This window comes from Thalia democratica, unplaced genomic scaffold (genome assembly GCF_965202585.1).
Source record: "Thalia democratica unplaced genomic scaffold, ktThaDemo2.hap1.1 HAP1_SCAFFOLD_240, whole genome shotgun sequence".
NCBI classification, from domain to species: Eukaryota; Metazoa; Chordata; class Thaliacea; order Salpida; family Salpidae; genus Thalia; species Thalia democratica.
Genome location: NW_028139356.1, coordinates 2,985 through 30,374, shown reverse-complemented (window position 1 = coordinate 30,374; position 27,390 = coordinate 2,985). Strand labels below are relative to the sequence as shown.

General features: G+C 26.0%; 2 protein-coding genes across 2 annotated transcripts in view; one reads left to right on the top strand and one right to left on the bottom strand.

Moving 5' to 3' along the window:
- LOC145846000 (uncharacterized) overlaps nt 1-12,113 on the bottom strand; it is a 62,226-nt gene extending 50,113 nt beyond the window's left edge. Inside the window, exons 1-9 of the mRNA XM_082952965.1 lie at nt 12,023-12,113; nt 8,503-8,618; nt 6,392-6,570; nt 4,653-4,790; nt 2,593-2,740; nt 2,232-2,340; nt 1,775-1,934; nt 1,322-1,485; nt 782-899 (exon numbers count right to left, since the gene is read on the bottom strand). Coding sequence (XP_082809091.1) covers nt 782-899; nt 1,322-1,485; nt 1,775-1,934; nt 2,232-2,340; nt 2,593-2,740; nt 4,653-4,790; nt 6,392-6,570; nt 8,503-8,596 — 1,110 coding nt within the window. The 5' untranslated portion in view covers nt 8,597-8,618; nt 12,023-12,113. The remainder of the gene's footprint in view (nt 1-781; nt 900-1,321; nt 1,486-1,774; nt 1,935-2,231; nt 2,341-2,592; nt 2,741-4,652; nt 4,791-6,391; nt 6,571-8,502; nt 8,619-12,022) is intronic.
- Nucleotides 12,114-19,293: 7,180 nt separating this feature from the next.
- LOC145845999 (dipeptidase 1-like) lies at nt 19,294-26,950 on the top strand. The gene is made up of 11 exons (XM_082952964.1): nt 19,294-19,309; nt 21,366-21,480; nt 22,077-22,221; nt 22,480-22,612; nt 22,810-22,960; nt 23,466-23,520; nt 24,267-24,443; nt 25,033-25,117; nt 25,718-25,793; nt 26,167-26,302; nt 26,816-26,950. The coding sequence occupies exons 1-11, from the start codon at nt 19,294-19,296 to the stop codon at nt 26,948-26,950; spliced, it is 1,224 nt and encodes a 407-aa protein (XP_082809090.1).
- The last annotated feature ends 440 nt before the right edge of the window (nt 26,951-27,390 follow it).

The following is a 27,390-nucleotide window of genomic DNA, read 5'->3' as shown; positions in this document are numbered from 1 at the left end:
ATACTTAGATACTTGAGACAGAGATTTTAAATTGTTTTTTGTAGTTGTTGTTTACAAATCTCAAAATGACTCAGAGCTTGCTTATTTTCATTCATAAAATTGATGTAGAAATTGTTTTGTTTACGCGCGTTAGATTGGTTTATGTATGAAGAAAAGTGTTTTTAACTTGTCTTATTTGACAGTTTAAGCTTTAAATGTTCGCCTCATAATGTGAACTAACTGTGAAAGTATGTAGTTTTTTATAACTCAAAGCACATATTTAAATTAAGGCAATCAAATAACAAGTTACTACTAATGGAAAACTATTTTTTGTAAATTTAAATAGATTTTAGACAATAAAAATAAATCATATAACTTTCAATAAATTCAAAAATTGCTTAAGTGAAATAAAAGATGTTATACAACAACTAAAAAAACTTTGATTTTTTATGAATTTGATTAAACAATAATAAAATTTTTTGTAGAATAATTCCACTACGTTGGTGATTAAAAACTTCTATTACTAATATTCAAAAAATAGAATCAACACATACAAAAAAAAATAACGAACCTAAACTTTAGCAATATTAAGTTTTAATATTTACTGCGTCATAAACAATTGATGGACACTGTATTATCTTAGTCGTTCGGTTTGTACAGTAGTCTTATTAATAAAATAAACAAAAGTTCTTTGAGTATAAAACAACTCCAGCATTAAAAATCTTACATGGTGCTCATAATCGTATTAAAAGCTGTGAAAAGTAATAATGCTACAATATAAGTAAAAAAAAGTTCTTATAACCTGGTACATGTTTTCGTAAGTTCTTCCGATAGCAAATACCGGTGTAATGGAGCTTTCTTCTACTGCATCTACTACTTGTGTGATTGTTGGGTAGTCCATTGTTCCATCGTCCATATATCTGTAAAATTAATACCTTAAAACTTGTTTAAATTTTTTCTTAAAAGTTAGAGTTTAAAAGATATTTTTTGTATTTAAAGTTTTGATTAATTATATTGTGTTAAAATCACAAAAATAACTAATAAAATAACTTTTTTGATAAATTTAATTAATCCTAAAACCATTCAAAAATCGAAAGTTGGCACAATTTCAACAACAATGCTCATAACAGGCACAAATAAATGTTAAGATTTTTTCTTTATTATCAAACTTAAAATAACTTCACAGTTTTAAAATCAAAGAGGATTGAAATGTCATTAAACATAGTAACTTTTATCTAGCCAATAAATCGAAGTAAACAACCATAAAAGTTCAAGTAAATTATAAGTATGAAAATTATAAACAAATCAAAATCATATTTAATTCCCCTTATAAGAAACTAACTTTCCGTTTTCCTTGTCCGTGTGGCATTCACCATCGTTGCTCCTGGTGAACCCGGCCATCTTGTCCATACCGTCACCCCCGTAGTGATAAGCCGATTCCGTGGCAACCAGCATCAACCTCAAAGCTTCACCCTTCCAACCAATCAGATCGTTGCATTTCGCCACCTGGTAAATTATGGAGTTTGAATTAGAGTTATAAAAGTTATGTTTAAATTATTTTTACTACTTAAAGCGTGGAATTAATAAAAAGTTGTTACTATAAGTAAGTTATAAAACGACCAACATTTTAGGATTTTTTAGTTGTTAAGTATAGATAGTGTGACAACAATGTTCTTATAAAATACATTACAGCCTAAGAAGAAGTCTACGGAACTGTTTCATAACGATGCTACAAACTCAATCTTTATTATAGTGTAGCAATTATAAAAGTTTTCAACCAAAACATCAATCATACCTGCAACATGGCATCTAGTGCGGCTTCTGGGGGATCGAGGTTACCTGAAACTTTCACGTCACCCACGACTTCCTGAAACAGGGTGATGTTGTCTGTCATTCCTATCCTGTTCTCGTATAAGAAGGGTGGCTCCGTGTCGTTAAAGTATGGGTGCTGCAGTCTGAAAAATATTTGTAAATGAAGAAATTGGAGTTTTGTTGAAAACCTTACATATTGCTTCAAACGATAGTTTTTTTTAAGTGTCAAGCTCTGTAAACCAAATTTTAGTCCTAAGTCACCGTAATTGTCATATTTAGGTCTGTTTGATTTTCAGCAGATCAGTAAAACTAATTTTTTGATAAAAATTTTAAATTCGAGTAATATGAACAACTTTGAAAATAATTTGATGTTAACTTTTTATTTCAACAAAAGAACTTGATTTTGTTTTTAAATTAATAGTGTTAATAATGCAACGAACTTGTAAGGTGTCATTTGTGTCATGGGGCTTTGAACTTTATCAACAAAAGTTCCGAATCCCAATCTGACGGTTCCGTCGGCTCCAGATGTCAGCATTTTAAGTGTTTCAACTGAAGAAGTATTAGTGAAAAAATTTGATACTATATTTAAAAAGTTTTTGTTTTAAAAATCACTAAAAATCTTATAAACTCTTTGTAAAACTTAATTAAATATTTTTTATTTAAAAATACATTTAAAATTATTTTAAGACAGTAACTTTTGTTTTGTTTGTTTGACTTAAAGTGTTATAATTTTTGTAAAACTCAGCGTGCAAAAATAATATAAAACTTTGTTACTTTTTTTATAGTTCAAACAAAACAAACCAATTTTTATTGCGAGTTTGTTAACATTTTTCAAATCGTCCTTCATACTGAACGAAAGGTCCATAAGGTAGTACAAATCGACGGGGTAGACTTCTGGTTCTTTAACTAAGAATTTAAATGGTACTGTGTCACCGATGCGTACATTTACCTGTATAACAACTGATTTAGAAGCTAATAAATTTTTTGCTAACTTTTTAAATGTTTAATCGATGGTAGTTAAAAAAAGTTTTTAAAAGCTCTACTAACTGCAAGTTTTGTTTCTAAAGAATGCTACAAGTTTCGTAATGTTTTACTAATAGATAAAAGTTTTAACAGCTTTAATAACCATAAAGGTAAATTACTATCCTAAAATTGGTGATAACTTGCATAAATTTTCAATGTTGTATTTAAAACAATAAGTTCATGGAAGCATTTGTATAACCATAACTATCATTGATATAAAAGAATATTTAGAATAGTCATATACATCTCAAGACCAATTTATAAATGTTGTAAAATATAAAACTAAAAACTTTTACATAACAACAAAAAAAATCAAAAATATAACTATTAAAAGGAGTTGTTGAAGATAAAGATGAAACAGTTAAATAATAAAGCTATGATTAATTATCGTATGGTTATACTTTTCAATCAAGATTTTATTGTCGCTTGTCTGGCGAGTATTTATAACTAGTTTAAAGAATTGTGTTTTGCGCCTATAGCAGAAATAATAAAAAGTAAACTCGTTTAATGTTTGTAGAAGTAGTAATTCATCTTTTATATTATCTAGATCAAGTACTACTTTTTAAACAAAGTAACCACAAATTAAGATGTTTTAGTTTTAAATTAAGATTTTTAAGAATTTTGGTTTTGGAGTATAAACCTGTTTTATACTAACGTTTTTACTGTTTTTTTCATTTTTTCTTAAAAATCAGCTTTAAGTTTTTTTTTTACTTGTTTAGTTTATATTTCTACATTGAAATTTAAATTTGAAAGTCAACTCAAACTGATAAAGTATTAATAAATATAGAGTAAATTTCTTTAAATAAAGTTTTTCTACTTTACACAACTATTTTGTATTGATTCAACCCTGAAAAATGACTAATTATTGTTAAATAAGGTTGCATATAAAAAGAATTGAGCAAAACGATTACGAATAAGCAATCACTTAACTTGTTCGAACTATATAAATCAGTTATCAACTTGTATACATAACAATCACAAATAAATTTTATCTGTGCAAAAAAGAGAACAACTTTGTCTATCTCGAGAGCTTGTAAGCTTGCGTCATTTTCCAAAGATAAACTATCTGATATCGCTATACGTCATAATTGAATGTTGATTATATTTGTATACATTATTTCCACGTGTAAGAATACTTTGTATCTAATTAATTAGTTTAGCGTATCTTCTGACAACTTTTAATTTACCTAGATTGCAACTTAGTTTGTTTATGTTTATGTTTTAATCTAAATAAAGCTGCGAATTTAAACAAATTACGCTTAAGTTTTTTATTTAGTTTATGTTAAATTATTGCTATTTCAAAGCGTTTTAACCTTTAATAACCTGTAAATTTCGTTATGCTTGAGCGAATAAAAACTGAACAGCAATTATGCTGGTAATATTTTGTGCTAAAAATAGGTTTTGAAGTTCAAATTATCATAAAATTTATTTTGATAGCCACTTATATTTAGCTTAAAATAAAGTTTTTGCAACGATATGTTCTTATTTATCACATATTTTTATCGTAAAAGACGGTCGGTTTTAAAACTTTCTGCTTTTAACAAAAGCACGCATAAGTATTTCAAATCATAACCTTAACTAAGGTATCTTTTTTTAAAACTTAATTTATTTCTAAGTAATACACAGATGCTTTAAAAACTCTTACACACTAGATTGAATTGTTTTTCTATTTTAACACTCGCTTAAAAACAAATTTTAACAAATTGAAAAATTTTATTTTTTTAATAAAAGATAGTTATTACTTCATCTGTTTGTTACTTAACACCATATAATTTATTGTAACTGAGCTTATAATTTGCTCTTTGTGGAAAAATTTAAATCTCCGAAATTTCACCCACCTGAGAAGATTTTGCGTTAAACCGCTGGTATTCGCCTTTATAATAATCCCCTTTGGCTTCCGACTTGACAACTTCCAACTGAGTGCAGTTTTGTTCTTGCAGCACGCTCTCCACATTGCATCTTTTCTTTTTAAATCCCTGTTTAATGTTGATGAAGCTTAATAAGTGTCTAAACTTCTACCATTAATATGAAAATTACACAGAAGTCGTATTTTATTCCAGTCAAAACAAAAACATGTATATAGATAGCTAAAATAAAAATCATTTTTAACAAAATTTTTTTAAAAAGGTCACTTATAGTTGAGTTTTACTTTATGAACGTAGATTGTAAGGGTTTTTTTTTGTTATTTAAAATAAATTAATTTTTACTGATATTTTAAAACATAAATATTGTATTTACAAACTAATATTTTAAATTACACAGAAGTCGTATTTTATTCCAGTCAAAACAAAAACATGTATACAGATAGCTGTAACAAAAATCGTTTTTAATAAAAAAAATTTAAAAAGGTCACTTATAGTTGAGTTTTACTTTATAAACGTAGATTGTAAGGGTTTTTTTTTTTTATATTTAAAATAAATTAATTTTTACCGACATTTTAAAACATAAATATTGTATTTACAAACTAATATTTTTTATTAACAAAGCTATTGTGTATTTTATTCAGTTTGAAAAAATGCAGATTTATTTGATTAGCTGAATAAAAACTTTGTTTAAAACAGCTTTTTCAGAAAACATTGTTTAGCATTTACATAAGTTTTCAAACTATCTTTTAAAAGATAAGCAACCTATCACTCCTGTTTTACTTAGTAAACGTTTTTTTGCTACTTTGCTACTCTCACTTTATCAAACATAAATTCTACAAATTCTAAGTTTAAACATATTGATAGTTGTTCTTACGCTTCATGACTTTGGGATATTTGAACATGATATCAGGAATTTCGATCTTATACTAAAGCCGTATAGAGTATAAATTATGTGTTTTATGGTTTTTCCGTTTTACTATGGATTACAGTTAAAGAATACAATTTTGGACAATAAATCTTCATAAAATATTATATAATTCAAGTTTAAGCTAGATATAAATATCATGAACTAATTTGTATTAGATAAAAAAACTTTTAATTATTTAAAATATTTTTTTAAGTTTTGACTGCAATTTAGTTGAACTGCTTCATTTGAAGTAGTAAAAACAGTTTGAAATAAAAACTCTATTAACTTTGTGAAGTTTTATTTATCTTAAAACATATCCACAACTTTAAACGTATTTACTTAAAAGCAAGCTTTCACTAAAGTTAAAGGATTTTAAACTAAAAATTCAAGTTTTTCTCTATGTTGAGGTTTATAAAGATTATTATAAAATTTAGTTTTATCAAAGATCTTTTGAAGAAACAACTGATGAAAAGTAATAACATTTTAAGTTATCAAACGTGAATGATAATAAACTAAGACTGTTACAAAATGATTGAAAAGTTTTGTTTGTAAAATGTTACTAATTAGTATAAAAGTTAAGAATGAACCAAGATAAATACCAAAATATGAAGGAAAAATAAAACTATGAGTTAAAAATGTGACTTAAAAAATGGGTTTAAAGTAATTTTTGTGCATCAAAATAGTTGAAAAGTTTTATAAATACTTGGTAAACTTATGTAAAAGTTTTCATTAACCTAAAATAAAAATCACTTTAAATATTCGGTCAACAAAGTTTAATAGTTTGAAATCAATTAAATCAATTTACTTCTTGCGCGCACCACTGGCACTGCGGATGCGCTCTGATGCACTCTTGCGGAACGAGGGAATCCCCGCAAATGACACTCAACTCCGACATGGAGTAGGAGAAACCTCCTCCTGATGATGAGGAGAAATACCTGGATGAGGAGGCGGAGTATTGCCATCCAGCGGATGCTTTGCACACATCTGAAATAAAAAAATTATTTCGTTTTTTTTTGTTATTTCTTCACAGTTTTTATCTATTTTATTATTTCTGTCTTAGATAGTATATTTCTCACAGATGTTCTTTAACTATTAAAATAGTTACTAAAAAAAATTATTAGTTTTTTAATTTACTAAAAAGGTTCTGCGGTTACTTTTTGTCTTTATCTGTTTAAAAATACTTGAGTATTTATCCGACATAAGTATCAAAGTGATAAACATTTACTTTATTTTGAAGGACTAGTAAACAAAAACACAAGACACCATAGATTAAGTACATCTTAAAAGCTCAACTTGTCCTTAAAATAGTGACTACTAGGCTTTTAGTTAAGAAATTACAGTAATCTATTATAAATGTTTTACTAAGCAACATATTATTAAATTATGTTTGTCAAAAAAAAACCCTCGCTTTTGATCATTTAAATATAAAACTGTGATAAAACAAATACAGGAACGTTTTTTTATAGTTTGACTCACAACATTTATTATTTGTATTTAAACAATTGCAAATTTTTATCATAAAAGCTTTCTTCGCAATGAATAAAATATTTTGTGCCTTAAAAACTGAACAAGAAATCAAAAAATGTACAAAACCCCTAAGAAAAAGCATAATTGATTAGCTGTGTAAAATTCGTACTATGGGGAAACAAACTGATTGTTTAGATTGTGACGTAATAATAGCAAATAAAAGCAGCACGTAGTACAGAAATATCTGGAAAATATATTTTGAACACTAGCTGTTTTCACTATGAAACAAACAACTTTTCTTTTGAGTTTCGTATTAATGAAGTTTAGTATTTTTTACAGTTTTATGTCAAAATAGTTTTTTCACAGATAATTTATATCAAAAAGCATTGTTTTAACTCGAAACTGTTTTAATTCTGATTTGTTTAAAAATACGTACTCTTGAATGAATAAGTATTAAAAGTTTCTCAATAAATTTAAAAAACAATTTCTAAAAATATATCCTTGAAAAAATATATATCATACCAGTTTAACTAAATTAAGACGTGACAATATCTATTCAATGCAAAGTTTCCATTTTAAGGATTATTTTGGTTTTATGCACTCTGTATGTTTTAAAACAAATAAAAAATATTAATTTAGCTGTCTTAAAAATAACAACCGCAAAATAATTTTGCTTCTTACCATTTATACATCAAAAAAGATTTATTTACACTGATACATTTTGTCATTTGTTTATCTTTAGCGAATATTTAGTCAGCTGTTTAAACTTTACATTTAATAGTATTTTTTGCAAGGATTTGAATAAAAAATAAACTTAATTTTTACAATTTATTCTATTTTTAATCTCTGTTACACATAAGACATTCACAAAATCTTTATAAAAAATTGTTTTGTTTTATTTACTTTGTCGTTTTATATTAACACTTCAGCATAAAATAAAAATATGTTTTGTTGTATAGTTTTTTAATTTTTAACTACTTATAAATCATGCTTTAACCTTTAATGTTAAAGCTTGAACAATGCCGTTTTTTAAAAGCAAATTTTTTTCAGAAAGATACAAAACCAAAAAATGTTACAATCAAAGCAAATTTAAGTCAAAACAAGTTAAACTTTGCTTAAGGTAAACTTTTCTAACGAGCATATGTCAAATATTTGTCTTTCTCCATACATTTAAATTATTTTAGTAAATAAATACAAAAATTTCACGGTCGAATTAAACTAAGATTTAAAATAATTTAAAATTATAAACTTCATCCATAATATTTGTTTTGGTTTTCATTTACTAGTGTTTCAAAAACTAGTCAAACTGTTGAGTTTAATTAAAGATTTAAAGGAAATCAAATCAACAATATATTAATCAATCATTTTGGTTATTTTGGAACTAATTTCTAACAAATTTTGAAGCATATCCAATCACAGATTTAAATACATTAAACGAGTATTTTTAACCTTTAGACTCAGTAGAATCTTGTCCATTAGTATTGTGGCAGCTTAACAACAATAGTAGAGCAAGGAAAATGCTTCCTAATGAGGCAAACCTCATATTTACTTCTTTGATTTCTTTCCTGTGATAAAAACAATTGTAAACTCATGTTTTTAAGTAAAAGGTAAAACAGCTAAGCCTTAAATTTAGTTTTAATTTAAATGGTTAGTTAATGATTACGCAAAAAGCTGTTACAGTTAAAAAGGGAGCTACATTTTAGAAACGAAATTTATAAGTTGTATCTTGTATAAAATCAAGATATATATTCTAAAATAAATTAATTTGACCAGAAAATTTTACAGACAATTTTAAATGTAACTAAAGCAGTTACAACAGTTACTCTACATCAGGGGTCGGCAAACTGCGGCCCGCGGGCCAAATGCGGCCCTCGAAGAGTAAATCTGCGGCCCGCGAGAACGTTTATTTTTTGAATAGAATGCGGCCCGCGGAACAAAATTTTGTGGCCCGCGAGCATGTAAATATGGCCCGCTGAGCAAAAAATATTTTAAGTTAAACTTATTTTGGATTTTGTTTAATTTAATTAATTTCGTTTTAAGTCCCTGTTTAACATTTTAAAACAACTAAAAAACTTTACAGTATCAGCTTAAAAATGTAAAAAAGACAGATTAGCACTCCACTAGGTTTTTTTTTTCAGTTTCATCATAACTTTCCTCTTACAACAGCAAGTTTAGGTGTTTTTTACATGTTTTTTAAAACTAAGTTTCTTTTATAGATGTTTTATTACCAAAAGTTATATTTGATTGTGCACAAAAACATCTAAAATAACATATTAGTAAGAAAAAAAGTTTATTTTATTTTGATTTTCACACATTTTGATTTTTTTATAAATAGTTTAGCACTTTAAACTCCTATGCACACAAATGTACAAAGATGCTCATATTCTAATGGGCATACTGACAATTCCCACTAGGATCATTTCCCACCCGATTAAGTCCTACCCGCGCACAATTTCCACTCGAAAATATATTTAACTTTCTTTATTTATTCCTTTAATTTCTAGTATTTTTTTTTTACTATAATTTATGTTTTACTTTCACTGTTACCCCTAACCTTTGGTTGGTAAGCGGTTCTCGGATTGATTTGATCGGGTGGGTTATGATCGAGGGTTGGAAATTAGCGGTTCCCATTTTAAACCACGTTTTATTTAATGCTTAAATTGGATTAAGTTTAGTTAATTCATAATTTTCTAAAATTATTGTTTATACATGTAGTATCTAGGTGTGTAAAAACACATTTAAAACAATACATTATATAAATTAAAATATTATTTGATAGGTATACATTTTCATAATTCAAACAATGTTTTTTCGACAAACTAAGTTAATTTTTTTGCACTAATATACACAGTGGCTGCTTTTTTGAAGTACCTCTTTAATACAAGCTAAATTTAGGGATGGTAAATTTATAAGGTTTGTATATTGTTAATCAATACAGTTCAAAATCAAGCAAATAAACAACTATACATTGCCACACACTTAAACTATGACTATCTGTAGATTTCAAATATAAAGTCAAATTAGTCATTTTTCAGTTTTTTGTTTAAAAAAATATTTGTGTACCAAAATATTAGGCTAGTTTTTGGTCATTTATGCTGGCTTTTATGCTTTATGACAGGCAAATTAAATTAATGATGTATGTTTTGTACAACTTACAGTGTCGGTTTGAATTATAAGATATGTTAAACTTTAAGTCTTGCAGCTGATAAAATTTGAAACATTAATTTTATAATTGTATACATATAGGTGTGAACAATTAGTGTTGCTAAAAAACTTGAATCCCGGAAAAGCTTTGAATTTGAATATTTATGCTTAAAAATTCTAGAAAAACCTTGAAATTGAGAAATAGTGAAAAAAACTGGCATTTTAAACAATTTTTACGTGTAAAGTAATGAAATTTCGTTTGACACAAAAAAAATTACTATATAGATACTGTTTATAAACACATTAAAAGTAGCTTAACAATATCTATTCAGTATTGCTACATTACTAAAGACAGTTTTTTTATTACATATAATTTAATTTTATACCAAAAAAAGAAGCAGAAAGTTATACTTTTGAAAACTTTATGTAAGTGCAATTCATCTTTGCTTTTAAAACGCATTTACCTATTGTTGTGCATTGGAATTAAACCTAGAAACTTTTCTAAAAAATCAAAATCAGTAGAAACACTTTTAATAAAAACTCTCAGATGAGCAATATTTGTTGTACAAGGTCTCCCATCTTAACAGATTGATTAAAGTTCTAATTTGATTTATGCTGCTTTATAATCTTTAGAGATTTACTAAACACGACTTCTGGTTAACATTGAAGAAATAAACAAAAAAATTTTACTACCTACTACTTTAAATTATTAAGAAAAATTTTAATTCTAAATGGTATCTTCTTTGTAGTAAGTATTTTTGCTACTTTATAGCTTGTCTTAACAATTTTTCTGATCAGTCTGTAGTTACTGAATATAATCATTTGCTTTGTTGAAACTAACTATAGCTATTTGTATTTTTTTTCTCCCAATAACTCCTAACTAACGTTTTTTAGTTTTTATAGCTCATCATATATTTCACATTTATTCTTTAAATACAATATATTTATTGCAGATAAAGAATTGCTAAAATGTTCAATAAAAAGTTAAGTTTTTCTACTTTATTAATGGCTTACCAAATTTTTAAATTTTGTTGAAAATGTTTAAGAAACGTAATTGTCCATTCAAGCTGACTTATGATATTATTTTTGCTATATATTTAATTCACAGCTAATAAACTTTATTATTTCTTTAATTTGTGACTTTATTTTAAAAAGGGTTGCCAAACATACAGTCTAGTTTAAACATTAGAAAAATTCAAACTAGTTTAAACCTGTTTGAGACATTTAAAAGAAACTCAGGTAAACATTTATTTCAAACACTTAAAATAGATCTTTCAATTCTCAGAACAGTTTTTATGACTGTAGTGTAGTTTACTAGCTGTAATTTTTTCTGATCTACTTATACAATGTGTACTTTTTATACTGATGATGTTTTAGTTAGGTATCTGAGCTATATTAATTGCAAGGTTTTGCACTTTTTTTAAAAGTGAAAACTATGTTAAAAGCTAATTAATTACTAATAAAGTACTTTATTAGAGTATTTGAGCATTAATTATGTTGAAAATAGTACACAGTTAATTAAGACTTAAGTATATTTGTCAATGTAAATTTTATTCCAATAAATATTTATAATTAAAATAGGCATTCTATGTGTAGCTAAATATCATTAAAATTAATAAAGTGAACAAAAGTAAAACTTTCTTTAATGTGACTAAAACTAAATTAAAAAAATTGTTCAAATGTCACTAAAACTAAAACTGCGGCCCGCGAAGATTTTGGAAACTTGAAATTTGGCCCGCGAGCACCAACTGCCTGCCGACCCCTGCTCTACATTATGACTCTACATCTACTTAGTTTTTATACGAAAATTTTATGACTCCCTTACCTTGTAAACTTTGTCTTTACTTGAATGTTCTTTACTTGAATTTCCTTAAAATAATTTCATCAGTGCTGGAACAAAATAAAAAACAAGAATCTTGGAACTATTTGAATGTGCAAATTACTAACAAGTAGTTACCGAAGTTATTCGGATAACAAAAAGGGCAAAAAAACCCAAAGCTGAAAAAGAAACGATTATTATTTAATTTAAATCTTGTTACGATAATTTAAATAGTTTTTAATTGCATCTATATGTTGTAAAAGCATTCAACTTCTACTCTTTAATTTAAAATTTTTTTTAAATAAATGAAGTTCAACTAATTATTAAACTAAACTTTATAAACAAAACCAGGTATGTTTAATGTATAGAAAAGTGTTAAGGTATTAGTTATAATTAATATTTTGTACTAATTCATTTTTATATTTTTAAGCAAAATATCCAAAAAAATTATGTTTTAAAAAAGTTTCTTTTTCTCAAAGCAAAACACAGACTCTTTTTTTCTCAAAAATTACTTGAAATGTTTAAAAACGATTTTAAACATTTATACCTCTTTAACTAAAAAAGAAACATTAACAAACTAAACCACGTCTTTGTATATAATAGAAATATATAAAACAAACAATGTTTACAAATAAAAACTACTGTGACCATACAAAAAGCATACTAAAACATGAATTTGTTTTTTTTACCACATTTACACCTAAATAAATTGCAAAACTAATAAATTACTGTCTAATTTTTCGTACTTATAACAATGAAGCAAGCTAGCGATAAAAACTGACTGATAATGACGTAAAATGCAGCAGCTGTCACTAGACTGACTAGTATTTAGAAGAAAGTGGAAAGATTAAGAGGAGAAATACGAATTGCAACATTCCGTGAAGTGTGGCATTAATTTCACCGATTGTTGGCATTAATTAATTTAGTTTGAAGAAAAAACAAATTACTAGAATTAACTGTTTTGCGCGGTTTTACGAAATACTCATAGCGAAATATGTGTGAAAATATTTTTTATATTTATTTTTTTCTAGTTTTAAACTCAAACATAAAAAGTTAAGTATTTCTTTTTGTGTTGCAATAACCAAAATAGGCGTTACTAGTTTTCTTTAATTTTGAGTTCTTAACTCTCTAATTGGATGTTTATCACTGACCTTGACTTTTATAGATGAGTCACTTTATATTTAAGCAGTATTTGTTTGACTCATAAAACTAACAATACTATTAATTTATTAATTTATATTTGATTTATTCGCTTTTTATTTAATTCATTTTACTTAGTTATTTTTAGATTTTTGTCGAGTAAAAAAATAATACAAACAACTTCTTTAACTGTTTTAAGCAAATTTTTAGTAAATAGCTTAACTAAAGGTTATAAAACAGCATTATACTAGTTAAACATGTTTACTAATTTAGAGTTAAATCTATAACCAAAACGCAAACTTCTAAAACGTTTACTTTTACATAAATCATGTTTTTATTTTTGAGAAATATTTTTTTACATATATGTAAACACATCTAATACAAACTAATATAAATATTTTAACTATTATAATTCTCAAACTTTGTGAAAAAAAAAGTATAAAAACAAATAAAACACATTCTTAGCTAAATTTGGTTTAATTTAAAATGCCGAACATTAAAACCTTTACAAAAAACAAACACAATTATAAAATATGTTGTACAAAAATTAAACAAATAGAAATGTTCACAATAAAATAAATGTAACGAAATATTTACGATAAAATGCTTTATTTTATTTCCTTAACATACATGTTAAATGCAAAATACAAAATGTTAGATTTTTTAAAAGCTAAGGTTTTATTTCAATAAAACTTAAAAACAGTTCTGATAAATTATGTTATGTTTGATTAACATGTATATGTGAAGGAGTTATGTAAACTTGAAGTTAAACATTTTTCTTTCTGTATTTTTACCTTGAATTAGCTAATTTTATAAAATAAAAATAAAAACCGGTTAATAATATGTTTTAAATCAAAACATAATAAAAAGTTTTAAAGTTTTTATTTTCTTGAAGAAGTAAAAACTTATGTAACACATAATACAAAAATATTTCTGTTTTACACGAGTTGCCTTTAAATGTACTTATTTTGTTAAGGATTTAATAAACTGTTTTTTACTAAAATATAAACAAAGTTAAGGTAAACAAAACACCTTTTCAAAAAATTAATAATGCAGTTTCAAAAACTCTCTAGCTTATCACTTTACATCTGAAAGTAAAATTGCATGCGTAAAAAATGTTTATTATATTTTTTATTCATTTGGTGAACCATGTTTAACTAATAAAGTTTTACTCCAGTTTTGACTTAAGAAAACAAACAACCAATGTTTATATAAGGCTCTTTTGAAATTCACTTATGCTTATTATCTTTACAAACTACCACATAACAAGCATTTTACTACAAATATCAATTCAATTTTACGACTAAATGATTAGATAGATAGATAGATAGATAGATAGATTATGGTAATTAAAGAACAAGACAAAAAGTCAACTTTTGATGTGAAATTTCCGATATTTCAGCCGTAAACGTGACGATTTTAACGCGAAAGTTTTTGCAAAATTTCTCTGGTAGCTTTGCACTGGGCGTAACCCTTTTACGTGGTCGCCTTGCTGAGAATTAAAGCTGAAAAATTTCTGGTTTTAAGCGCTCATAAGTAGAAGAATGCGTGCTATTCATATCCATGTAGCTGTAGGTACGTGTTCGACTGAAACTTCTATTTTTAAATGGTCGAGGTATTTGCATAAAATTAAAGTTTTAGTAGAAAAATGTGCCTAAGAAATGTCGCTTCTATTTTGTTTTTCCTTGTTTATGATATAAAACATAATGTTGTGAAGTTCATTTTATGTAATTTAACTTGTGCTTTTTCAAGTTTGAACAAAAGGTAAAAATATTTAACAAATAAACCCATAAGAAAAAGTCATTTCAAAAAGTTTCTTGATTTCTATTGTAGTATAAATTTCAATTAGTTTATACCGAAGCACTAATAGAATCTATTATGTTTATTTACTTTATGTAAAATTTAAATAAATTATTGGCTGTATCTTAAGTTTGTTTGTAAGACTTTTTCAAACTAATTTCATTTTATATAAAGACTTAAGCATTTGTGCTGGTTAAAATTGTTTTTGATTTTAAATTTAACGAAAGAAAGGACTTTAATAAACATCGGAACTTTTATATCAATTAAATGAAGTAACTTATGTTTTGTAACTTATTGAATATTTTGAAATAATAAAAACAAAAAACATTTTAGTTTGTAAACTTAAACATTATTCAATTTCTGAAAAATAGAAAACGGAAATTAGTTCTATTGTACGCATGTAAGTGTAAGATAAAACTTACTAAATAAAGATTTAGTTAATTATACCAATGCATCCAAAGGTAATTTGTTAAAAATATCTGTAGTAAAAAAGAGTTTTTGACAAACAAGTCAAAAAAAAGTATTGTTGTATAAAAGTAATAAAAAATTATTTTTATGTTTCACCAAAACTGTGCACAAAACCAGACCGTAAATAAATTCAAACAAAAGTAAAGCGTAGTATAATTCAAACTGATATTTCATTACCGCTGAAAACTATTCACTAGCAAGGTGTACAAACAGAACACAATGTGTGTAAGCGAATATTTCAAAAATCAACAAAAGACACCGGCTACTCGAGCAACCCTGAATAAACTTTTCAATTTTTTTAATCAATCTATTGCTGCTTTGCTAACTACCTGCTAAATTTTTAAAAGAATGTAATTCCATAAATCAAATTAAAACTTAAAAAAACAAGTTTTTCAATTTATTCTCAAACTAATATTTTCTAATATAAATCAGCTTAACATTGTTAATCAATTGCACTGCCGTGTGTGCCCTTTGGCTGTATAGCACATTGTATTGTATTCCCTGCTTTGAATTCACGCTCCGTCTGCTGCTAACAAAACCAGCTGCTCATTTGCGCCTTGTAGCGGATATATTGTTCTGTTGTATTTGTACGTAAATCGTTAGTTTTCGGCAATAACTAAACCGTTATTAAATTAAACGTAAACACTTATAAACCAAATTTGTTTGTTTAAATACTTTAATTCGCATCGACTGTTATCTTTTTTACTTATTGTTTAGAGTATGTAACTTGTGATAAACTAATTGTTAACTAAAAGCATAATTACAAAAATTCACATATAAAAAGTAGTAGTGTAAATTTTAAAGAAAAGTACAGGTAATGAACATTTTCTTTAAGACCATATGATTTTTCTAGTTTAATTAAGTAATTTATTTAACGATATTACTTATATACCGTATTGAATAATAGGTTAGAAGCTTTACTTTTTAAATATGTTTTTGTTTTATGCTCATATAAAATACAAGAATTAAAACACGTTTTATTTTTTAAGGTACTGCAAGTTTTATCTAAAATAATATTCAGCATAAATGAATTAAATACTTAAGTCAGTTTTTTTTTGAACACTTTAAAAATGATTAAAGTTACAAATACAACTTTCTAGATATTTTTTTTTTGTTATTCTAATAACTTAAATAATCTTTTTAAAACAAGTACTTTTACTTCAACTAGTCTAAAACGTCTTTGCTAAATTAAGTGAAAATATCAATTTAAAATAAAAGCAAAGATTGTTTACTTAAGTCAGGCATTTAACAGTATATCCGATATGCTTTAAATTAAGCGAAGGCTGCCAAGGTAAATTATAGAAGCATTATAAATAAATTAAATTCATAAGTTTAGTCTGTGAAGTTTTAAAATTTAGAAAATTATTAATATTAAAAGAAAAAAAAGTATAAATAACTTAGTAATATGACTATACTAAACTGTTTTCAAATCTTTGTTATTCTTAAAAACTTTAATATGAGAAATAACTGTTCTGTTACCTAACTATTAAAGTTAATTATTATTCAGTAATAACTTAATTTGATCTTTTTTTTACATCAGGTCATTCGATATTTTTTTATTATTCAAAAAACTACTTAGCTGGTATATAAAAATATAAATGTTGTTATAGCTTATGTGATATAATATTTAAAAAGTCTTGATAGAATAGTTTCTTTTAACCTTCCAGTTTATTGTAAATTAAAAAAAATAGCGTTAAATATTTTTTATTTGAACTTTTGACACGCAAACTGACTGTTTCGTTGTCTATATTTTACAAAAACAAACTATTTTAATGTTCGTTAACTTTTTAAAATTTAGTTTTAAATCTATCTTATTGTCTTAACAATCACTTTTTCCCATGGAAATAAAGTTATTAAAAATAAATTTTTTAAACATTCACGGAAAAGAATGATTATAATATTTTAAGTTATTTTGTTAGTTTAAAAATACTATACTATCGGTAAAGAGTTTAAATGAAAAGCATTTGGTTAAAAGTACGTTTTAAAAAACTTCAAACAAAAACTTTTATTAGTTTTTGAAGTTGAATTGTTTGTTAGTAGCAAATTAATTCAATTAATACATTTAAAAAAATTAGATAAAATTGGTAAAATTTGTTTTTTGCCATGACTTAAAACGACTATTTGTAGAAAAAAATTCTAACAGTAGTAAAAATAAAATTTGAAAAGCTAAATTTGAGCTCTTAGTCAATAGTCAATTAAGTTAAATGTGTTTCAACAAAATATTGATAGTATATAGACAAACCGATTTTTATAAATGTAGTTACGCTAAACAAAAAATTAAGATAAAAAATCCAAAGTTAAATCTTTAAAAATTAGTATTGAAAACAAAATACAGAAAAAAATTTAAACATTAAAATAAAATTAAACTGTAGTTAACGGCTTGCTTTTTATATTTCTCATCATTAAATTAATTACTTACACTTAATCAAAGCTTCGTCATTTATTTTACTAGTAAAACCTTATTTACTTTAAAAGTATGATAATTAAATTTAAAAATGATATGGTTAAAATGGAAGTTTTATTTAAAAGTTTATTTTTAATTCATATCAAACTAGTTTGAAACAGTTTTGAATAACTATCATTCAAACTTGTAGGTCAAATTTCGGTCAATAAAGTTAGTAACAATCTTTTTTTATACTTCTAATTGAGCTGATCACTAATTAATTTTAAATTATTAAGTTAAACAGAGCACTACTTTTCCTAATTTAATTATTTTTCAAATAATCATAACTTTGTTATTCATAATCAAACTTTTATATCTTAAATAACCCAAACTTGAAACATACACCAGTTCCGTGAGCAATGCTTTTGAAGATAAAAACTATTTACAAACAAAGTGTAAAATACTTTGTAAGTGTATTTGTAGGTCTGAATGTTTCTACACATGCCAACAATTTCATCGTTGCATTACAATAGAGTCGAATCAACCTTAGTTTCCACTTTTTTGCGTGTAGTGCTGGTAAAATAGCTATCTTCGCAAAAATATTAAATCTAGGTATTGTTAGTGATCGGGATGACCGGTGTCGTTTTATCAAATTACGCTGTTGCGAAATCTACAGTTAAAATAATGCTGCACTCTGTGCGTAAAACGACTTAGTTAGTAATTTAATATTTAAATAAGGCACATACTTTATATTTATAAATTCAAAATTATTTTCAAACGTGCCTTGGTAAAATTTGATGCTTGCCTCGTTAACCCATCGAAAATCCTGCACTACGTCGACTTATTTGTAATTGAGGAATACCCATAATAACAATCACAATCAACATATGTATTGTAAGTTGTCAAGCTGACGGATATTACTATATCAAAATACTTTGTTGCGAAATCTACAGTTGAAATGCTTCTGCACTCTGTGTGTAAAACGACTTAATTAGTAATCAAATATTTAAATAAGGCATTTAGTTTAAAATTATAAATATTTATAACTGGATTTTACAAAATTATTTTAAAACATGTTTTGGTAATATTTGGTACTTGCCTCGTTAACCCTCCCGAAAGTTATGCACTACGCCGACTTATTCGAAATTGGGGAAAACCCATAATCACAATCAACCTAGGAGATCGGGCTGACGGGTGTTCTTATATCAAATTACGCTGTTGCGAAATCTACAGTTAAAATAATGCTGCACTCTGTGTGTAAAACGACTTAATTAGTAATCTAATATCTAAATAAGACATATAATTTAAATTTAAAAATAGTTATAAGTAGAATTTTACAAAACATTTTTCAAACGTACCTTGGTAACATTTGATGCTTGCATCGTTAACCCACCGATAGTCCTGCACTCCACTTTTTTTTCAGATTAAAAGCTTTGGTACTTAAGTATGAAACTGTGTTATAAGTTCACCAATTAACGTTTACAACATGATAATAACAGCATGTTAGTTTTGCTTATGAGATTTTAGGTTACATAAATTAAAATATATAAAACTAAGATGCATGTTTTTATGTTTTTTTTTTCATAATTTGTAGTTCATAGAATTGTTTTAATATTTTGATTTAAAAACAAGTAGAAAAAAAAATTGTTAATCAACTATGAAATGTTTCTTTATTTAAATTAAAAGGAAACAAAAACAAAATAGTAAGCGTTAGAATTAAATAAATAAGCTTTTAAAATGAAAATTCGTTTGATATATAACTTTATTCAGCCGTATGATTATGAAATTACTTTGCGAATAAATACTTAAAACTTTTAAGAAATATTTTTTCAAATACGTTAAGATTTAATTATTTTTTTTTTAAAGAAAATTTTGGTACTTTATTATAGAACTTCGAACAACGACAATTACCATTCAATAATTGTTAGTTTTGAAAATGTTATAACTTTCAAAATTATTATTAATTTTATTTAAAATGCTTAATATTTCGACAACAGTCAAACTATTAACTTCAAGTTCATCGATTTAAATTAAAGGTAGTTTTGTTTAACTATGTATTTAAGTAAAATAAATTTGGCCATATGTTTAATTTTGAGAGCGCCGAAATTGTTTCACCAAGTTTGTTTGCTTAGTTTGTCAAAATCTTACAGACTTACTAAACTAAAGCTTATAAAACAAAAACACTTAGTTTTATGAAGTTATTTTGTTTAGGTCGCTAGTTTTAAATGCTAAAGTTATAAAGAAATATATTTTAAGAAGAATTTTAATACTAATAATTTTAAAAAAGTCAACAAAAAAAAACTTATCAAATTAGTACATTGAGCAAAAAAACACAAAAATTGCTTAAGTATAACCTTAACAAAAGTGTTAGCGAAGTCCAAATAATACATAGCAGGTTTTTTTTAATTCGGACAACAATGAGTTTGTTTGTTTTACCAACAAAAGATAATGTATAGAAAGTGCAAAATAAACAAACCTTTATATAAATTCGCATTTATCAAAATAATATTCTAACACCTGTTGAATACTTTGAAGTTTTAACAAAAGTATTTTTATCTATTATACACTATTTATTTAAGTAGGAGATTTTTTATTTGTCTTTCATGTAATTAAGCAAATATTTTCGTTTAAACGTTGAAAACAAATATTTTTATTTTAAATTATTAACCAGTTTATTTGTGATCATAAGTTTCTTTCATATAACAAAACTTTAAAACATTTAAACCGAACATGTAACAGTTTTGTTATTTAGAGCTTTTAAACATTAACAAAGACAATACATGTTGGTTTTATTAAGTAAAACATTAAAAAAGTATTTAAAAGGCATTGAATTGAAGTTAAAAGTGCATTAATTTTAGTTTTGTGAGAAAAAAAAGTAGTTAAGAAACTATTTCGTACTGAAAACTTATAAAACTTATAAAGTTTGTATATTTTTAATTTATTAGTATTGATTTTTTATACAGTTAACAAATCTACAAAGAAATGCAAACTAAAGTTTTAGTTTTTGGGTTTGGTAAGTTCCTACTATACGTTTTAGAATTAGTTGCCTAATCTAACAATGTATGCATAAAATTAAAACATGTAAGTACAAATGCATGACTAAATAAACTTTAAAAAAAAAATTAATTAATTTCTTACTCATCAGTATCGTATTTTATACGTTTGTATCGAAGGATTTTATTAAATGAATCAATTATCACTTCAAGTAAATTGAATTAAGATAAGAATAATAAACACTATCTAATTCTTTAGCTAAAACAATTTTGTGTTAGTTTAAAAATCACTTTTGTTTATTATACTTACTGTGTTTATGAAATGTATTATTTTATAAAAATTGTGTAGTATACATATTTTCTGTTTAAACTGTTTTTTTATTTTTGTAACCATTAAAAAAACATATCATCATATAATAATAATAAATTTCATAATAATTTAAGAAAATTTAAAATCGGCCTTTTAGTTTCATTTGGTACAAATACAAAACTAAAAGGCCGATCTTCAATTTTTTAATACTTTTTTAAATGTAACAACATAAAAAAACTTTTTATAAATCAACAGTAAGCATAGCGGTGGCATTGTCGATATCACTGGCAATAGTGATACCGCTCTCCGGGGAAGGCAATTACCTGAGTGCTGCTAATGCTTATCTGGACGAAGAACCTATATTTGATGGGTTAGTAAACATAAAAAAATCTGGCTTTTTTTAATATGTCTGCAATCAGGTCTTAACTTTTTGTGTTGATTACGAAAATTTTGCAATTTTTATATCTGTTATGAATAAAACATAACTACGTCATATTGTCAATCGGCAAAGAGAAAAAAATTTAAATTGTTATCATAGAATGATTTGTAAGGCTTTAACATGACTTTTTATCGGCTTAAACTTTTTTATAATAATATCATTAATACACAAAATCACCCTTTATAGCTAAATTTTATTCACAGTTGTGTTTTTCTTTTAACTAATATATAGTTACGATAATTAATATATTTTAATCATTAGCCTTTTTATTTTAATTAGTTTTAGAAAAGTACTTAAAAATTTTATTTAGGATGCTGCTTGCCTTATAATATACAAAAACAATATAGTTTATATTTTTAGCATAGTTTATCTTACTAATTTTTCATATACAATATTAAACGAAAGTAGAAGCTATATATGAAAAAATAAACACATATCTTTCTAAAAACACCATACAAGGATTAAAATAGTGTAAAATGTACTCAAATTATCAAAACAAACATTTATATATCATTTAAAAATGACAGTCACAACGACTGGGCGTGGCAGTTGAGAGGACAACTGGACAACAAGTTCAACGATGTCGACCTCGATCAGGACCTGTCACAGGTGTACGGCGGTCCGGCTCACACAGACATACCCAGACTTAGGGAAGGCAGGGTCGGTGCGCAGGTTAGAAAAAAGTCAATGTTTACCTCAATTACAAAACTTTTTACCATAATTAAAACTTTATCAAACGAATTTTTTTTAGTATAATAACAACGTATAAACAAATTAAGTTGTGATTTGCTTTAAACTATATAGTTTAATGCTAATTTACCAATGTTAAGCCTCTATACTTTTAAGCATTGTTTCACCATATAGTAGTTACTCGTCAACATAAAGTATTCATTTTTAATGGATTAGCTTTTATTTGATATTGTAAAAAAGTTTTGGGCCTGCTACGGGACATGCAGTTCATCGGGAAAAGATGCGATCCGTCAAAGTTTGGAGCAGTTCGACACGATCAGGAGGTTCATCGATTATTATCCTGATGATCTCGTTTTCGTCACCAACGTTAAAGGTTGGCTGATAACTTTGTTTTGTTTTATGTAAGTTAAGGGTAAGTTACATAGGTAAATCTTCTTAAAATGTATCAGCATAGTCAAAAGTAAAGGTTTTTATGAACCTAACATGGGTTAGTTTTAATATAAGGTGTTTTTAAATTGTATAAGTCATCTAAAATTTTATTTACTGCACTATACAATTTTTTCTTAATAGAAATAGAAGAAGCGCAGTCACGCGGAAAGATCGCTTCAACGATTGGCGTAGAGGGAGGTCACATGATCGACAGCTCACTGGCCACCTTGCGGATGTTTTATTTACTAGGAGCGAGATACATGACGTTGACGCATTCCTGCGATATTCCATGGTTTTAAATTTGTTACCTATAAGAATATGATTTATCAAAGTATGAAATACTCAATGTTTTGTAAATGGACGTACTAACAGTTTGGACGCGCAGAACTTTTCCGTGGAAAATAGTTTGAGAACACTAACTAATAAAAGTCAAAGATTTATTGTTTTAGAACTGATTATAGATTACAAACAATATAAAAAGAATGCTAAATTTGCCACTAAATTTAAGGAGCAACAAATAATAAAAATCTATTCTACGAAACTTTGAAAAAAGTTTTGATCCATTTAATTAATAGCTGTAGATAACAAGTTGAAACTAAATAAAAAAAATTAAATAGTTTAATTAAAGTGTACTTAAATAATTTAAAATATACATATTTATTGTTTTATTAAAAAAGGTAAAAAACAAAGAGCATATGAAAGTTGATAGACTAAAACTTATTTTTTTATATTTCAATAAATTACTTCCTTAATCAAATTCTAATTAAGTTTAAACCTTATTTATTTAAATTTTCCAGGGCGACTGCTTGGAACACCGACAACCCTACTCAAGGCCTCACATCTTTTGGAAAAGTTGGTTGTTTTAATAATACTCAAACTAAATTGTGTTATTCTATTAGACATATTTAATATTTACTTCAAAATACATAAAATATATAAGTCAGTTTAACAATATATAAATCTTCAAAATACTTATACAAAACTGTTTTGTTATATTTATAACACTTAACCTATTTAAAATGTTAATCTATATTAAGACAAGTTTCTAGAAAATGATATTTTTTAAGTCTGACAAAAACTAAAAAAGAGTACGCTAAAAAATCTAAAATTGATTTTAAAACTAACTGTTTTTAATATTTTTTTTTAAGGTTTTAAGTTTCATATACAGTTTTTTTTTTATTGCAGTAGTTTTTAATAGATTATTTACATTCAGATGTCAACGTAATGTTGAAACATTATTCTATTATTTATTAGTTTGTTTTGATTTAAAAAAAAACAACTTTCCCCCTCTTTAAAAACTTTATAAACAAATATTATTATTTCCAGTCATAAAAACAGTATTGATAAAGTTTTTACAAAGACTAAGTAAATATTTACAACGGCCATTAGTTATGTTCCAGACAGAAAAAATTCATGATACACATAAACAATTTTTTTATTTATGATAAAATAAAGTTTAGTGCTTTTTTTTCACACAACAAACCTTCTCATGTAGTGGTATTGAAAATGAACATTGCATCACACACATAATCACAAAGTTAAATATTCTGTATTCGTTCATGCAAAAAACAAACAGTTTTTTTTTCACATGCACACAGGAAGTGGTGTTGGAAATGAACAGGCTGGGAATGCTGGTTGACTTGTCCCACGTGTCCGACCAGACCATGCTGGACGCGCTGGCGGTTTCGGTGTCACCCGTCATCTACAGCCACTCCTCCGCCAGGTCTGAGTGCGGGTCGGGCAGGAACGTGCCGGACCACATACTGCTCAAACTGGTCAGTTTGAAGTTGAAGTTGTTAAAACTTTTTTACTTTAAATTACTTCGTTTTTTTTTTGAATATTTCTTATATAAGTTTGAGTTTTTAATAATCAAATGGTGAATAAACGCTAACAATTGGGTTTAATAACCTTTATAAACTGTCAAAATTGTAAGTTTTTTTTTAATGGTTTTAGATTTTTTTTTTTACAAAATTGAATTTTCTTACCATAAGTGTACAGATTTTAACTAAAAACTCAATGTGTATAAATGCAAAAGTTTAAACAGTTTTAACTTATAAAAATATTTCGTGAACTTAATTGTTTGATATATGGCTAAATAGCTTGAGCCTTGATATCACTTTGTTACAGAATAAATGTAACTTATATTGCTCACAAAGCAAAACGTAATACTAATTACTTTTTATAACCCAGTCATAGTATATTTTAAACAAAAAAAACATTTTTTTATAAAAGTAAGTATTTGTATTTTCACTTTAAACTTGTTAATACATGCTTTTAAACAGTTTTGCTATTTTTCTGTAGAAAAGTTTGTGATGTAATGTATTTAAGTACGACTATTACAAAGATAAATTAATCAAAATTCAGAAAGAAAACGAAGGAGTTTTGATGATAAATTTTTACAATTATTACATCTCTTGCAATGAAAATGCAACTCTTGCCGAAGTTGCAGGTTAAAACAATTAGTTTCTATAAACTTTATTTATAACTTTTTAAAAAACTTGCAAAACCAACTAATGATAGTTATTATTTTTATTTAAAACTTTTTTATGTCGTCAAGCTTTATTATGTCTTATAGCTTAAATACATCTTATAAAATAGAATATATAGCTTCCAACAACAATGACCATTACATACAATTTGAGTACATTGAAAACATAAATATTAGGTTTTTTTGTTTGTCAGTTAGTTTTTTAGTTTAAAAAAACTAAAATCATCACCCTTAGATGTAAACAAGAAATAACAACTTTAAACTGAAGTATATAGTATAAATGAATTCAATAAAGTAATTTCTACGTTCAAGTTTAAGCCGATAAGTTTTAAGATAAGTCTTGTTTTGTAATTTCTTGCTAATTCTCATAATATCAATGGCTTAGAAGTAAGTGTAGAAACCTTTCAAGGCAAAGTATTAGTTTATTTTACTTATACAAATTATTTACTAATACAAAATTTAACTTAATAAAACAGATAGTTATTGATTTAATGTATCCTAACTAAACGAATGTATTGTATAAACTAATTCGACAATTTGATGTACAAAGTAATATTTCAGACCATTTCGATTACGTAAAGAACCTCATTGGTGTTGATTATATTGGCATCGGTGGAGATTACGATGGTGTCGGATCGTATGTAATTTTCGATTCTTTTATTTACTTATTTTGTTTAGATTTTTGTTTGTACACGTACAACTTGTGCTGGCAGCTGCTTTTTCTAGGTATTATTTAGTAGATTAACACTAAAGTTTGTTTTAATTCAACAATGGATATCATTGGTCTAACTGTTAAGTCTAGATAAGTGTTTAAACTAAATAACCTAAATAGACTTTTAACCTAGATAGGCTACATAACACTATAAATATGTTAAAGCTTGATTATTTTCTTTTATGTGCGAACATTTGAAATAATAGTTTTAAGAAAATAAAATTCTCTCAACCCTACTTCAACACAAAACTAGTATTTTTCAGCTAACCAACAAAAAACTACAACTAAAACTTTTCAGCACACCGGAAGGTTTGGAGGATGTTTCCAAGTATCCGCAGCTGATAGCGGAACTCCTGATGAGGGGTTGGAACAAGGAGGAGGTTCAAAAAGTGTCCGGGAGGAACATCAAGAGGGTGATGAGGAGAAATGAAGAGGTTTGAATCCTGGTGGCTTCATTTAGTAAATTAACTAATTTGTTTCGAAATCTTAAAAATCCTTCAATCTTAAAAAGCTCGTAGAATTAAACTATATTTGAAAAGATAGGTAACCAGAATAATTTATCAAAGTTTATAAGTTGTTTTAAACGATAAAAGTAATATTTACTTTTAGCGAAAATTCTATTTTTGTGTTTGGAAAGATAAAAATACAATTAAAATTAAGTGTCTTGAATATTTTTTCAAATCTTACATTTATTTAACATTTTTTGTTACGAAATCGTACTACAGTAGAAACAGGTTAAACTGTTAGTATGTTAATTATAACAACAAAGTATATACTACTGTTATAATAAACTTTATATTTATTACAACCGTCTTAAAACAATTTACAATAAACATAGTCATCAGTAAACGTGTAATTTGTAAAAAAAAGCGGACTCATAACAGAGCTATATAAAATCGCTCTATTACAATCTACATAAATAAAACGTGTATTGAAACAAACAACAGATATCAGCGGCGTGGAAGGAGAAGCCGTCCGAAGATCACATCGACAGCTCCCTGATCAGCGGACCGTGCAAAACGTCGTTGCTGAGGAAGAAGGCTCACGGGGATCTCGAGGGTCCCGAGATCCCGTACATGTAGCTGTTTTGATTGAGGATTTTCTACAAGTACACTTGCATACGACTTTTGAATACTGTTGAGATAAACTTGTGATTATTTTGTTTTTTTTTTTGTTTCATTTTTATGATTTGCTTTTTACAAAAAACTAGGCTTAGTAAATAGTTTTACAATAGTTAAACTTTTAAGAGTTCTTTTTTTTTTTTGCTTTATTGTAATAACAATCTTATTGTGATAAAAAAAAAAAAAACACTATGTACTACTTGTTTTTGTTTTGTGTGTAAAATACTTAATTTAATGTTACCCAGAGTCTTTTTTTATGCACATTTGTGGATATAAATAAGCGAAAAAGCGGATTTCTATATTAAACTTGTGAAAATATACAATGTGATTTTAGGCAACAAATATACTTCAAAAGATTAATTTACAAAAACTTTCAGGCAAGCACTTTTAAAAAGGTATTT